A 16125-nucleotide genomic window follows, 5' to 3' on the forward strand; every position below is an offset into this window, starting at 1 on the left:
GCTTAGCGCCAGCTATTGTCGTAAATTTGGGAGTGAGCCAGTACATGGAAACTCTCTTTTTCTCTCTGTAAATATTTTTAAATAAAAATAAATCTTTTTAAAAATCCTTGTTATTGAGCCCGGCGACGTGGCCTAGCGCCTAAAGTCCTCGCCTTGAAAGCCCCGGGATCCCATTTGGTCGCCGGTTCTAATCCCGGCAGCTCCACTTCCCATCCAGCTCCCTGCTTGTGGCCTGGGAAAGCAGTTGAGGACGGCCCAATGCATTGGGACACTGCACCCGCGTGGGAGACCCGGAAGAGGTTCCAGGTTCCCAGCATCGGATCGGCGCGCATCGGCCCGTTGCGGCTCACTTGGGGAGTGAATCATCGGACGGAAGATCTTCCTCTCTGTCTCTCCTCTGTATATATCTGGCTGTAATAAAATGAATAAATCTTTAAAAAAAAAAATCCTTGTTATTTTAATCCAAGCTACTGTCATCTCTCCTTTCCTTTTTACAGATAACTTAAGACTAGATTTCACACAGTCCTTAGTCTAGCATCTTCCTAGGCTCCTCCTGTCCCTACTCTCTGCCCCTCAACCATCACCAGCAACGGAAGCCATTAAGTATCAATCTCCTGATTAAAAATTCTTTGGTCTTTCCTCAGTCTTATTTCTCAACTTTCCTTTAGCTCCCAACAACTGACTCCTTCCTTTCTGAAACTGGTTATTCTTCTCTTTGGACTCCATGATGATTCTCTTGACTCTTCCCCATGCCAATCATGCCAAGTCACATTTGCTTCTCCACTTCCCTAATTCCATATTCTCTTGTTCCTTCCCTTTACCTCTCAAACTATTTCCTTGCATTTGATATCATCATTTATTTATTTTTTTTTAAAAACTGGACTTTTTATTTGAGTATAGTTCTCTTCTGTGACAATCTCAAACAGCTGTGCAGACAACTCCCTTCCATGTCCTGGCCTTTTGTCAACCGCCTTCCACAATTTTCTACTCAACGATTTTAAGGAACTCAAACTCAATACACCCTAGTTGCCACCTCGACACAGTACATCCTAGTTGCTACCCTGACACAATTGTCTTCGCCTCTGAGAGGAGCATTTCCGTCCTCTTATTCATTAGGTTCAACACTTCACAGTCATACTTGTCTCTTCTTTTTCTTCCCTGCCCCAGTGAATGACTTGGTCTGCTCAGTCTCTTTTGTGCCACTGCCACTGTCCTAGTTCAGATGGTTTTAACTTTTTGCCAAGATCACCATTAACCGTTTATCTTTTAACATTTTGTACCTGCCAGGTCTAGCCTCGGCCATTAAATAAACAAACAAAACCAGAAAATACATTAGATGGAATTGGCTAGACAGATGCCAACATCTTTGAAAAGTGTAGAGGGACACATTGTTTTACACCCGTCCTGGGGCTGGGCAAACAGGAGGCTGCCATCATTCAGATGCTCAGAGTTGCAGTCAATCTCCTAGGACAGGAATCAGACTTTCATGCGGGGAACTATTTGGCTTCGCTGCTGCAACTAAGGTATATGATGAAGTAGGCTTTGGAATAATAATAAAAAAAAGACACCAACTCCCCCTTACTGCAGGGCCATTGCTGGGAACAACACTGGAACAGCCAGCAAGTGGAATTTACTGGCAAAATATAACTGGCAGCAGACTGATAGCTGGCAGAATCCTAGCCCAAGAACACATGACACAAAGTATTAACGGTGGATCTGGTGTGTTTATTTTTTTAAGATTTATTTTTATACATGGTTCTAGCCCAAATGCTTAGAAGTAATAAGATTTATTTTATATATATATATACATATTTTGAAAGGCAGATTTAGAGAGAAGAGACAGGGTGACAGAGAGATACCTTCTATCCACTGGTTCACTCCCCAGATGGCTGCAACGGCCAGATTTGAACAGATCTGAAGCCAGGAATTAGGAGCTTTTTCTGGGTCTCCCACATGAGGGCAGGATCCTGTCAATTTGGGCCACCCTTGGATGTTTTTCCAGGTCATAAGCAGGGAGCTGGGTTGGAAGTAGAGTAGGCGAGACACAAAATGGTGCTCATATGGGATGCAGGAGCCGCAGATAAAGGATTAGTTTGATAAGCCACCAGAGCAGTTCCTGGTGTTTAACTTCTTTGTAATCCACTCTCCACAAGACTTCTAAGTTAATAACCGACGTGTATTTGATGTACTATATCACAGTAGTTGTAAGCATTTCATGTTTGACATATTTAATATTTATAACATTTGAATATTTTCCACATAACATAAATGAGGAAATTGAGGAACAAATAAGAAAGTTAAATTATTTTTCCAAAGTGATGAAAGTAGTTTGTAATTGGTAGACCCAGCACTCAAACCAAGATTGTATGGATCACTGTATGCCTGGAGAGCAGAAGAAAGCAGATATCCTAGACACCCTGGGTATGTGTGCTGCCTGAAGCTTTGGCTTGCCAACTATAACACTGGCAACAGTGTTACTCTTAAGGTTTCCATTCTCAGGCAGCTGGCACTGGTCTGGCTTGGTCCTTCTCTAGCTGCTGTTGTCTCCTTAATGAACTCCAGCATATGAACCTACCAGCTCAACACCTGCCTCTGAGCGCTTCAGCTTTTGGCCAACAGCTGCCTTGTGTGCAGAATGTACCAGCAGAGTTTTCTTCTCAAAACACTGTTTTGGGCCTGGTACGGTAGCCTAGGGGCTAGTCTTTGCCTCGCATTTGCTCCAATCCCATATGGGCCCCGGTTTGTATCCTGGTGGCCCCACTTCCCATCCAGCTCCCTGCTTGTGGCCTGGGAAAGCTGTCGAAGTTGGCCCAAAGCTTTGCGACTCTGCACCTTCATGGGAGACAGCGAGGAAGCCCCTGGTTCCTGATTTTCTCAGCTCCAGCCAATGAGGCCACTTGGAGACTGAACCAGCAGACCGATCTCTCCTTCTCTGTAAATCTCCGTTTCCAATTAAAAATATTTTAAAAACATCTAATTCCTATTTATGCCAGCCCCCGAATCCTCCCTTTCCATATATTAACCAAGATCACCACTTGGAACATCCTAGGGACCCAGTTTATCACGATTCTTAATATATTTTAGGCTTTTCCATTGCTTTTAATTACAGCATCAATTGCTTACCACTTCAAATTTTTTATTTACAAATTACACATCATGGACCCTTTTAATGTCATCAGCATAAATACTTCTTGATCATACCATGAGTTTTTCCCCCACTTCTTAACTCCAACTGTATTTCGTCTGCACCCCCTCCTAATGGCATTGAATATTTCCTGCCATTCCTTAGTTTCAATTTTCAACTTCCCCTCAAGTCTGCAAGTTCCCTGATAAGTATACCCAAATAAATAATTCAAGGCAAGATGTAACATGGTTCTTAGTAAATACTTCTGTAACAATTTAAGACTGAATAAAATGCACCTTTCATTCTCTATGTATCAATTAGAAGTGATGGGATATGGTGATTTGGAATTTCTGAATTGGGGAATTTGAATTTTACACAAGTGGGTCCCTCACTTCCCTTGTGATTGAAGCAAATGGCCTACTGAACATAATTTGAGAACACAGGGGTTGGTGAGAAAGGATGTATTCGGAAGAAGCACTTCAGTCCCCTGAGAAACTGTCTTCAAACACAACAATTATATCGTATCATGCCTTATTTTAAAAATTCTGGGGTCATCGTTGTGGTGTAAACGTTAAACTGCTGCTTGCAGTGCCAGCATCCCATAGGAGTGCCAGTCGGGAACCCGTTGCTCCACTTCCAATTCAGCTATCCGCGAATGGCCTGAGAAATGCAGAAGATGGTTCAATACATGGGCTTCTGTCCCCACATGCGAAATCTGGGTAGAACTCCACGCTTACATCTGGCTCAGCACGGCTGTTATGGCCACTTGGTGAGGGCAATCAGCAGAAGCTATCTCTCCCACACTGTCTCTGTAACTCTTTCAAATAACTACAGTTGTAAAATCCCTTTAATTCACTCAACAAACTAACCGAATTATTTAATTTAAGGCCATGTGTAAGGCAATACCCTAGGTGATGAGGATTTAGAGTATTAACTCCACTGTTTGTGACCATGGAGAAGATACTTCTTTTATTTGTAAAAACTCAATTACTTATGATGTTATGTAAAACATGTTATGTTATGTATGTTGTGTTATACGTTGTGTATTAACTAAAATTGAAATGTCAACGAGGAGACCACAGAATGTGATTAAGAAATCGCATTTGTTTTTAACATATTGGTAAATCAATACTATATCAATTAATTCCACAACGAAGTTAACTGTTGCCGACGGTATGCTAGAGTTTTTTAAGTGACCAGGATGATACTCTGCTGGTTCTGACTTCAGACCAAACAGGGTCTCCCTAAGAAGCTGAGGAACTTGACCGGTCTATAAGATGCTGGACTCTATGTTTAGTATATGCTTGCAAAGAGGGAATCTCAACTGAACTTGAACTATGGTTATGCAACAAGGTGGAGTAATCCACCATGGGGGAAGGTGTGGGGAGGGGTAGGGAGAATCCCAGTAACTATGTAACTGTGTCACATTATACAATGTAATTAATGAATAAAAAAAATTTAATTAGGGCCCGGCTGCGTGGCCTAGCATCTAAAGTCCTCGCCTTGAAAGCCCCGGGATCCCATATGGGCGCCGGTTCTAATCCCGGCAGCTCCACTTCCCATCCAGCTCCCTGCTTGTGGCCTGGGAAAGCAGTGGAGGACGGCCCAAAGATTTGGGATCCTGCACCCGCGTGGGAGACCCGGAAGAGGTTCCTGGTTCCCGGCTTCGGATCGGCGCACACCGGCCCGTTGCGGCTCACTTGGGGAGTGAATCATCGGATGGAAGATCTTCCTCTCTGTCTCTCCTCCTCTCTGTATATCCAGCTTCCCAATAATAATAAAATCTTAAAAAAAAAAAGAAAAGAGAAAAAAAATTACATTTTCAACTTTTAGAGATGGAAAATAGAAATAATTAAGAACATCTCATGTTGAATTTTGTTTTTCTGTTTGAATGGAGTCTAAACCTATTATTTTTGTTTTCCAATGTGAAAACTGATGTCCAAATTAAAAACTAGTTTGAACAGTGTCATTTCTTTTTAATCAGACAAATCTGCGTAATAAAATGCTTGGCATGAAAAAAAACTCAATTACTTTATTGAAAAGCAGAATAAATACAGGCAGTGAGGGGAGGAGAAACAGACAGAGAGACAGTTATCTTCTGTTCACTGGTTCATTCCTCCAAATAACCAGGACTGGGCTAGGCTGAAATTAAGAACTTGAAACTCCATCAGAATCTCACACACAGCAGGTAGGGGTCTAAGCTTTCCCAGGCACACCATCACAAAGACCACAAGTGCAGCAGCTGGGACTAAGCAGCACTCATTCGGGATGCTGATGTCACAGGCAGCAATTTAACTCACTGTGCCACAAAGCTAACCATTGCATTTAACTGCTTTTGGCTTTTGTTTCCTGATCTGTCAGGACTGTAGGAGAAAGGTGAATGGACAGCTGAGGAAGTGAAAGGTCAGTGTGTTCAGAATACAAAGTACAGTTTTTAGAGGGCATTCAGGCCTTACACATTAGAGTAAGAAATTTAGCTTTTAACCCAAGAACAATGGAAACTCAAGAAGGGATTTTACAGTAGCAAGATACCATGCCCATGGGCAAATATATACACTACACAGAGTATTGTACTTCCACTAGGAAAGGACAGATTAGTCATACTATCATATCAGTCTAAAATTTTGGGAGGGTGTTAAATAAAAAACAGTAACTAATATTCATGACATTCTATGTTCAATTTTCTAAATAGGAGAGAAGGCTAAGTTAGACCCTGCATACGGGTGCTGTTTTTCAGTGTCATTAGTCAATGCATTATCAATATCTTTTTTTTCAATTTAAGATTCTAGAAATTTTTAAGTGTCAGGAACTAAGTCAACTACAAAAACATTTATTACATGTGAAAGCAAAACCAGTACATCTTTTTAAATATTTACACATATATAGACAGAAGACAAATAACTTATCAAAAATTGCAAATTCAAAGAGTAGTATCATTTTGAAGCAGTCAATACAGTATATGAAAATACTCCATTTTATCCATAATTAGTGAATATTGTCCTCAAAAACGGTAAGTTATATTTTCTTGTGAAAAATATAAAAGTTCTTCTCAGATGTCTGCCATGCTTGGGAACAGTTCATCCTTCTGAGTCAAGTTTACACCTTTATTAGGAACTTCTGTTCCGTTTTTTTTTTTTTTTCAAATTTCTTTAAAAACCACTGGTGTTCCCCTTTGAGTTTAGGTGAATTCTAAATCTTCACTTTCAGTTCATTAACAAACAAAAACAGATCAAAGCGAAAGTTGTGAGTTGTTTTTCTTCAGACTGAGCGCAGAACTTTCTCCTTGGCTGGGTGAAAGACCATTGTGTACTGTGATGTCCAATCTACCACAGAAGGCCTCACCAGGCCAAAGCAGCCACAACGAAAGAAATCTGCCAGGTTCTGTGTGAATCCAAGGCTGCCAAGAAAAGAAGAGAATATGTGTTACTTGCAGCTCCTGATGGATATTTGTTCAAACCATGAATATGCACTGAAGATCTATCTCCATGGCGTCTTTGAAGTGCTTGAAGGAATTCACAGCTCAATCTTCACTGTTCTTGACTTTAAGAGACCTTAAAACTGAAGCCTTGTTCTGTTTGGACCTGACTATTTTGAGATCCTTGGCTTATGTCTGGCAACTGAATTGGGCTTTATCACTTCATGCTGGATCCTTCACTTACTGGAGTGATCACTGCCAAGTTTCTTCTTTTTCATTCTGCTGCCACAGCTAAGACTTTGATTGCCTCAAAGGGCATACAGCAGGGATGATATTGTGAAGCAGTGGGTGAAGCTGTTGCTTGTGATGACAGCCTCTAATACTGGTGTACTGGTTTGAGTCGAGGCTGTCCTGTTCCAATCCAGTTTCCTGCTAATATGCCTGGCAAGGCAGTAGATAATGGCTAACATGCTTAGACCACTGTCACCCAAGTGGGAGACCCAATGGAGTCCGGCCCATGGGTTTGGATTAGCCTGGCCCAGCCCTGGGCCATTTGGGGAATGAACCAGCAGAAGGGAGCTCTCTCTGCATCTCCCTCTAACTCTGCCTTTCAAATAAAACAAACAAATCTTTAATTTGAAAAAGGCCACAGAGACCAGAGCAATTATGATCAATAGGATGCTCCCCTCACTCCCAAGCCCTCCTTCTTAGTAGTTCTCTAAATCAATGTTCCTGCCTCAACTATTTATAATTCATTTTATAGACAAAGACTATCTAGTCTTCAAAAACATTACAAATTCATAGCATCTTATCTCCCCCATCAAAACCCTTTATTCGCATGCTCAGAAGCTCAGATCCAACACAGCGAATTTCCTGTTCCTGCACAGTGAATTTCTCAGGTTTTAGTTTTCCAAATTCATGTTTATAAACCTCGTGGTCCAAGCTACTCCTGGGTCTATTTTTTCCCTGATCATACCTGCGTGTGTCTAGAACTTATATTGTTTCACCTTCACCTCAGGTAATTTCTTTAACCTTCCAATTCCCACCAATTCTCAAGGCACAGCCAACACCCACATTCACACTGGAGCGTTCCTCACTGTGACTGTCTTCTGCATTGCTTGTTCTCCCTCAAATTCCAGATGTGCTGTCATCTATTTCAGCTACAGGAGTGCGTATTTTTATGCATATGCCATATCTTTTGGTGCTGACCCAATGATCCAATGCCCTAGCACATCTGTGCAGAAGGACAGTTGTGCTGCTGTCTGGATGACTGTGGTCTGTGTGAGGATGACTGCACTGTCAGTGCAGGACCAGCACTCCTCAGAAATCAGCTGCCTGGGAAAAGGGCTAGGAAGAGCTGATAGGGAGGCAGCGGAGAGACATGCTGGGAATGACAGGGCCCAGCTGACAAGCTAGCTACTGAGTAACAGCAATTTACAGGAAGACAAACAAGTACTATCTTATAGTTAGGACAGGATTTTGGAAGCTAGATGCTAAGCAGCTCCTCAAGCTCATTCTGCTGTTGCTGGCCCACAAGCCCCTCTCCCACAGTTCTGGCCTTCTACTTAGACTCCTTTCCTGGATGTGATCTCCCTTGTATCTTCATCAAACCCTGACACAAGACTCAGCTAAAAATCCCACGTCCATCACAAGGCTTCATACTTCTGTGAGTAAATATTTCTCTGGATAAACCCCCAAGGAGGGAATTTTATTTTCACTTCCAGTCTAAAATAATCATCACAAGCTTTACACCACTCCCAATGCTTCAGTCACATCTTCCCAATTGAGCCAACTCTTCACCCCTGGATATACACCGTATCACAGCCCAGCCTTCAATTCCCTTGTCTAACAGCCTAACAGTTTCATGTGGTACCAAGAGTAAGCTTTAAAATAGACTGCTCATGAGATATACAGTGAATGTTCAAATCCCTTGAGGGATCTGGGCCACCTCCGCAGCACTCTTACTTAACCTTGAAGACCTTGACAGAGGTGGCAGGGAGATAAGCTTCACAGGCTGATCTTTCTGAACCCAAGGTGACAGCCTTCTCCAAACAGTCACTGTCAATTCAGGACAGGTTTCCTACCACCAAAGCTCCAGGTAGAACTTACACCAAACCTGAAAAACCAGTTTCTTTCTGATGCAGGTGGGCACACTAAACAGAGGGTAACGCAAAGCCAGGTTGGAAATCTTGGCAAAGCACAGAATCTAACGCTTCCTTCAGATAGCCTTGCGGCTGGCTTCCTCAATCACATGCTCAGTTATCTCACACTGACTCCAAACCAGTTACACAAACCTTGTGACCATGCTGCCTGAGTGGACAGATTCTTTATCTTGGCAAAACTTCAAAGTCACTCACTATTTGTGCTGAATCCAGTAGACCAAATCTTAAATTGTTACCACTTCGGGGCTCATGATCTTACAACTTAACCCTGTCACTGAAGCTTATGAAAAGGCATTCACTTGCAACAAACACCAAGTTAGGTAAGAATGGTATGCTTATGAGCAGTGTCACTAGCTCAGGAAACCAGTGGCTAGGGATCTTCCACCGCACTTAGTAGCTAGGAGAGATGTCGCTTACTTGTATGGTGTCTTCCGGAGGGACAAGGTCTGCTTCATGTGCTTGCTTTGCTTTAGCAGGCTTATTCTCTCATGGGAAGTCAGGCCCAGGAAAGCAATCTGAAAAGGGAGATTCGAAAGTACAAGAAAAATACCATATTGCAACTCATCATCCTTAGCAACATTATCACATGACACCGGCAAACACTTATTACTCCCCAGAGGGGAGTGTAAACTACACAGAAAATTCATGAAGAAATGGAATTAAAACCTAAGTTTATTTTTGTGTAAAACATTTTTGAAATTCATACAGTTTTAAAATACTATCTATTTTCCATGAAAAGTTTTTTGAAGACCACTCTCATAAACCTATATTCTGGGCATTCCCTCTGCCTCCATCCCCATCATCAGATTTTTACTACCCTCAGGGAAAGTGCTATGCACTAACTTTCAACTGTGAAATAAAAAATTATTTAAGCCATGGTTTATGGTTGTGTTTACATTAACACCTTCCAGATGAATAAAAGGATGTAACTGGAATTAGTACAATTGTCTCAACTTGTATGTTCTTCATAACTCTTGGAAAATTACCATGAAAATGACTAAAGAAAAAAAGTTAACAATCTGAAGAACATTAAAATCCACTAATTTGGAAAAAACAAGATTTAAAGGGACCTTGAAACTCTCGAATCAATAAAATTGTAACTATTTCAGTTATTTTCACCCTAAAAACAATTAATATCATAAATCTAGAGGAAGATTAAGATTTAAGGTGACTTTAAAAGTTTCAAATAATTAAAATAACATCAAGTTTTGTTCCCACTAAACAGAGCTCGTCACACTATCTTCACATTGTTTAAGGATCTGAGATAATATACTTAAATATTTAGGGAAGAGGTTTAGAGAGGCAGGGCAACTGATCTAAAGCCACACAGCTTACCGTGGCAGAGCTGAGACTGACACCTTGGAAAGTATGAGAACAGAGCCCATGCTGTGGTCTACAGCCTCAGTTTGACTCGCCACAGTTAAAATTGTATCTATCTAGAAAGCTCAGAAGTTGTTAAGCTTTCAAAGAGCCAGATTTTTTGTTAATTAAGAAAACAACTGCTATGACTTCTTGTTTTTTGAAAACTGTGTGAAATCCTTAGTTCACTTTCCTGCTAGAAAGTACAAAAATATGGACCCTTCTTTTGACAGTTAAGGATATTATAGCTCCTATACTATTTACTTGTTCTAAGAGAGCAGAAGAGAAGGGAAACTTAGAACTGACACTTGAAATCTTAGGTTCTACTTATAACTCCATCTCCACTGGGATCTATGGACATTAAACAAAGCACAGTATCTCTGCTTGTGAGGAAACAGACGCGAAGTGTTTTGGAAAATGTAAAGCACACATAAATATTAGGTATTATAAATAATATTAATTAGTCATTGATACTAGTATCCATTTTTATTGCCTGAGTTTGTTGCTGCCCTAGGGTTGAAGGATTCAGATAAATGTTCAAAAAGCTCAGTTTAGTCAGTATCATTGATTATTGCTTTCCTTTTTGTTTTGCTTTTCCTTATTGTTATTATCCTTATTAAACTGGAATTGGTTACTTTTCCCTAAAAGTGGATTTTTATTATTTTTTTTCTTTGTTGAATGATGGTCTAATTTTCAGAAGACTTGAGGTAATTGGATCAGGCTGATCACTGCTGCCTACTCTATGTGGACAGGCCAAAGCAAAGGTGAAGATTACATTAGGTCATGGAGGGAGTGAGGAAGGGACAGACACTTCATAAAATACTGACAGTGACTACTGCCCTGGAGGCTGAACTTTCTAATGGCCATGACTTTCTCCAAAAATGTAATTACCATGTCCATTGATTAGTGATGGATCTTTCTTTTTCCCCACACCTAAACTAAGGGAAAATAATCATCTCACACCTACATGATGCTTTACACTTTGTATCACATTTTCACACACTCTAATGTAATTGCATCACGTAAAAATCCCAGAATGGGACAGTCTGAAGACCTGAGTTTCCAGTTCGGATTTTGCCACTCATTGGGTGAACTTGAGAAATTCACCTCCCTATATCTCTAAGTGTAAAACAAAGAGACCCCATTAGGTAATTCCTTCATCCATCTCTAACAATTTATTAATCTGTTAGGCCATGCTTTGTCACAAAGAAACAGAAATTAGGAGAGGTAAACTGACATGACCTTCAAAAAAGAGACAGAGGCAGAACTAGAATTGGAGTGTTCTGATTTTCAATCAATGTCTTTCCTCTTCACCACAGCTAATTTGAAGTGTTCCTCAAGGGTGTTTATATGAAGAGAAATAAATATCTGAAAGATAGACAATGGGATGCTGAACTGTCTGACCTTGACTGTACTAGCAATGTCAGGGCACACTTAGACAGCAGACTGATAGAATTGTAACTCCTTATGAAGAAATGTACTTTTGTGACAATATGGGAAAAATCAGTCGGTGGGTGGGAACTGAGGGGAGGGGAATCCCAGACTATACAGAATTGTATGATAAAATTCAAAAATTAAAATAAAAATTAAAAAGCATACCTGAAAGAGTTGATTTACTAATAAGAATGTTGACCACGAGAAATGGAAAGCTGCTAGCATGAAGATATATACAACCCAAGGAGAACAAGCAACAATCTGACTGAGGTAGGTCCATAGCCCATCTTCTTTGAATGTTGTGGCACAATGATTTGACCAATCTATAAATTTAAAAAGTAAAGAAGAACCCATTGTTAAAATGAGAACAGACTAGTGAACGCTCTTCTAGTAGATTTAACTGCAGAAGTTCTACTTAAAACGAGAAAGCAAGACACAATGGCACAGATCAGAAATTCAACTTTTGAAATTCATTCTCTAAATACCAGATCGGGGAACGATGACTTGATGTTAACAAAAGCTATGATCACAGCATATGAGCAGCGAACAATGAAGGACTGAAAGAAAAAGCTCTGTAATTCTTTTATTAAAACCAGCACCTTCAGCATAAAATGCACTGACCAAAACTGTTCCAAGACTTGACAACTGAGAAGGATTATTTTCTATGTTGTCCATGTTACAGCAAATTAAACACCTATTACAGGACTGAACATAATTTTTTATTTAAAAGTTCAATGAAGAGGCCACTGCTTTGGTCACAAGATCTTGTAAGTACCAAGATACTATCAGAACAGAATCTAAGTGCATGCAGGACTGGGCATGGGTGTGTTTCTGCATTAGCACCAAAACTACTCCAACAGAAGCAGAAAGGTCGGTTAAAGGGACTTTACAAGAAAGATAAATGCAGGACAGAAATACAGACAGTCACTCCTCAGTTTCTCCTGTAAGAACTTTTACATGCTGATTAAAAGAGGGTTCTTCATTACTGACTCATTATTTTGACCCTCTATCCCATGCAACCCAGAATGGTGGGCGACAGAATCACAGATAAGAAGCAACAGAAACAAGGAACCTAATTTCAAGGTTGTGTTAATTTAATGACTTTTGCAGGTACCATAATCATGCATAAACGATGAACCATATCTGAAATGAGAATCTTCTAACTTTGCATCTTGAAGCTTCATAAAGGTTTCTGACAATTTGAGAAGTAACTTTACGTATTTCTGACAGCACCACTAAAAGGCTAGGACAGAAAGAAAACGAATCTATAGTTTACTATCAGCTGTCTATCTATGTCCTAAAAAGTACTTTGTTTTTTCTGAATCTCATCTGATTCCCAATCATTTTTCATGAATATACGCCAGAAGTATTCCAAGAACCATCATCACAGTTAACAAACAAGGCAACAAGTAAAGGGAAATTACATTCTCTTTAGAGCCTCCCATCAGGATGGCAAAAAAAGATTCATCTCATGTACCTGATATTTTAAAAATATCTAATTTCCTACGGCAAGTGGAGAAGATAGAAATTAAGTGGCAAAGAATATATTTCTTTCTGGTTATAGATTTTCCATACTTTCTCTTGGAAATTCTTTCAGTAACACTTTAATCTAAGACTAAAGTACTGATTCAAGATTTATAATATGTAAAATTCAGCTGCAAATGGTCATGCACATTATCTTACATAACATAACACTCTGATTTGTGTTAATATATTCTTATCAGGTAGTCAACGGCTAGTGAATGTGAACTCATACTGTTCCAAGATAACTGTTTTCATCTTTAGACAGTTCTGATAGTTGCAAAGTTCTTCCAGATACTGCTTTAAAACCTTTCTCTCTATAACTTGCAATACACTGACACTTTCTCAGTCACATCACAAAAAAAATGACAGGAATGGAAGATCTACAGAGAGGCAGAAGTATTCTACTAAACCACATGAGGAAGGAGGCTTACAGTAGGACTCGAGTAACAATAGCACTAATGGTAATTGAGGAAGGGATAACAGTGAGGCCTCATTTAAGAAAGGGGCATGACCTCATGTTTCCTGTTGGTGAAATAAGGAAAAACGATAACATACACTCAATTAGTCTAAAGAATTACTCTTATTGTTAGAATACAAATGGACTAAATGCAACCAAATATGCTCAACTAGTCTATACAAGTGTAAGTCAATGTAAGGTTTCTAAGAAACAAAACATAACGTGGAAATTGGTTCAGAGCCAGAGAAAAGACAGAGAAGGTAAGAACTAATGTGTGTCATAAAAAAAAAGGCTGAATGTAATGAAAAAATGCTTTTATCCTTATCAATACAGTCTTATGTTGAACACAGACAGCAAACAAAAGGGACTATTTTTAGTGAGGAGTGAGAAGGCAGGAGATGAGTGGAGTAAAATTTGGCTCCTCTCTCATAGGACCAATTCCAAGAAAAAAGTTGGCCCACCGGCCAACTCAGGTTTTCCAGGAATGGGTGTTATTGTTGGGCCTTAAAAAGGCAGCTGTCTCAACAGAAGGAAGCAATGTCATAAAATCCTTTATTTCTTATACCGTAAGATATACTCTGAGGTTTTGAAACTCCAGTGCTCAAGGTTACTTGTGGCCTCTGACAAGAACTGAGCTCAGTTCTGCTAGACTGATTTGGGATGATGACAGATTCAGCTACAAAAGCAGTTCCTAGTGCTTAGAAACACCCAAGGTGTCAGGTGGGAAAGTGTATTACAAGGAAACTGAGGCTTCACCATATCTTCTCCTTGGCAAAATATCCATTTCACACAGATACTAATAAACAATTGCTGAGCATGAACCCCCAAATGAAACAAAAACAAAGTAGTCCATAGGGAAGGAAACTGAGACTGGAGGATGAGCACAAGAAGGAATTATCTTTCAACACAGACAGAGAGAGAGAGAGAGAGAGAGAGAGAGAACAAGAAAGGGCTCCCTAATTTTCAAATGGCCATGGTGGTCCAGGACTAGGTATGACTTAATCCAGGAGTTCCTGAACTCAATTCAGCTGTCCCACAGTGGTGGAAGAAACCCAAGTTCCTGAGATGTTTCCTGCTGCCTCCCAGGGCATACAATAGCAGGAAGCTGGAGCCAGGAGCTAGAACTGGGTATTGAGCCCAGGTATTCCAATGTGGGCTGTGGGTGTCTCAACCACTAGATCCCTTTCCCTTACACAAAATTTAAGTTAAAGAGAACCAAAAAAGGGGTAGGGCGAGAAGGAGGAAATAGTGAAGGAGTAGCAGAGGGAGGCAGAAAGAGACAGATAGGCACTAGTGGGGCTGCTAAAAGGAAAAAGAATATATGAAAAATAATTAAGAAAAAATTTCCTAATATTTTCCTGAATCACACATTTCAATCCTAGCACTAAAGGAGCACAGTGCTGGTAGTCCATGAGTTGAACACAGATATGAAAAGAGGTGAACAGAAACAGGTCACAAACGACATCTTTGTGTTAAGCGTCTAAGCCTTCAACATGAACAGCTGCAGCCCAAATAAAGAAACCATGAGTACTACAAGCTTTTCCAAACAGAACCTACTAGGTCATCATCTTCTCTACAATTCACTTTCTTGTTCTCAGTCACCACCTTAGAACAGCTATTTGTTGCTCCCTGTATGAAACCTCTAGGCTTGCTTTAAAATAGCTACTCAAAGTTACATCTTTTCCAAATTCTTTTTTCCAACTTTTTTTATTGTTGCAGTTTTCCCATCAGGACTCCCCTTTGAACTGATAATTCATTAAATTACAAGAGCTTTCAGAGCTGTCATCCTTTGTGTACTGTGACTGCTCGGCCCCAACCTTTCCACCACCCACGTTCCCTTTTTCCTTGTTTCCTTTACCTGGCACCTTTTACTTTGCTCACAAGCAGCTGACTTTTCCTCTTCACTAAGAGATTCTGCACTTCTCCTGATTGACTTTCTACTCTGAACGTCTAAGGTTCTCTCCCCAAGACTGAAAATGAACCTCTAGGAGCATTTTCTGCAGCTTCCTGAGGCCAGAATAGTCTTAGAGGTATCTGCTTCATTTTCCTTAGGAGTTTGGCTTATGGATGAGGCTTTACAAGAAAAACGGAGAGTTGGGTGTGGGTGCATGATCTTATTGTGAGAAAAACATATACTTACACGCAAAAGATCCATATATAATCCAGTCACACACTACGGAAAGGAAAAGCAAGAAGAATATGTAATAGTGATGGTTGCCAAAACCTAAATCAAAGAGAAAGGACAAACTCAGTATTTCCTTACAATTATTCTCTAGGTAAGACTTTGGTAACCATAATGCTATGAAAAACCTTCACCAAAAATAAACCAGAACCAAGTTGTTGCTTTGCTTCTGAAGACCAATACACTCAAATCAAATAGTTCTGTAAGTCATAGCTGGCTGCTTTGTTTACTGAAATAAATTCATTCATTACTCATCTTAAAATGGCAATTCTTTGAACAGACCATAACTAAGAAAATCTCTTGTCTGACCTAGTCAATATTGGAGCGAGGGGAATGGGCAAGATTCTGCCTCTTCTTCCTTCAATATAACACTTCTACATAAGTACAACTTCTGAACATCAAAGTCAGAGGAGGGGAACAGAAAATCAAATCTGAGAAGCAGGAAATGTAGTCATTGTACATGACTGG

General features: G+C 40.1%; 1 protein-coding gene and 1 long non-coding RNA gene across 2 annotated transcripts in view; both read right to left on the minus strand.

Annotated features, from left to right (window-relative positions):
• Positions 1–5756: 5756 nt before the first annotated feature.
• ZDHHC13 (zinc finger DHHC-type palmitoyltransferase 13) overlaps positions 5757–16125 on the minus strand; it is a 51240-nt gene continuing 40871 nt past the window's right edge. The window contains exons 14-17 of the mRNA XM_058663262.1: positions 15616–15699; positions 11660–11817; positions 9119–9216; positions 5757–6521 (exon numbers count right to left, since the gene is read on the minus strand). Of these exons, the coding sequence (XP_058519245.1) occupies positions 6383–6521; positions 9119–9216; positions 11660–11817; positions 15616–15699 (479 nt within the window). The 3' untranslated portion in view covers positions 5757–6382. The remainder of the gene's footprint in view (positions 6522–9118; positions 9217–11659; positions 11818–15615; positions 15700–16125) is intronic.
• Positions 9230–11648, minus strand: LOC131480185 (uncharacterized). Its single transcript, XR_009245308.1, has 3 exons — positions 10763–11648; positions 9830–10605; positions 9230–9780 (listed from the first exon to the last, which is right to left on the minus strand). It is a non-coding gene; the product is annotated as an uncharacterized LOC131480185 (long non-coding RNA).

Source organism: Ochotona princeps, chromosome 4 (genome assembly GCF_030435755.1).
Source record: "Ochotona princeps isolate mOchPri1 chromosome 4, mOchPri1.hap1, whole genome shotgun sequence".
NCBI classification, from domain to species: domain Eukaryota; kingdom Metazoa; phylum Chordata; class Mammalia; order Lagomorpha; family Ochotonidae; genus Ochotona; species Ochotona princeps.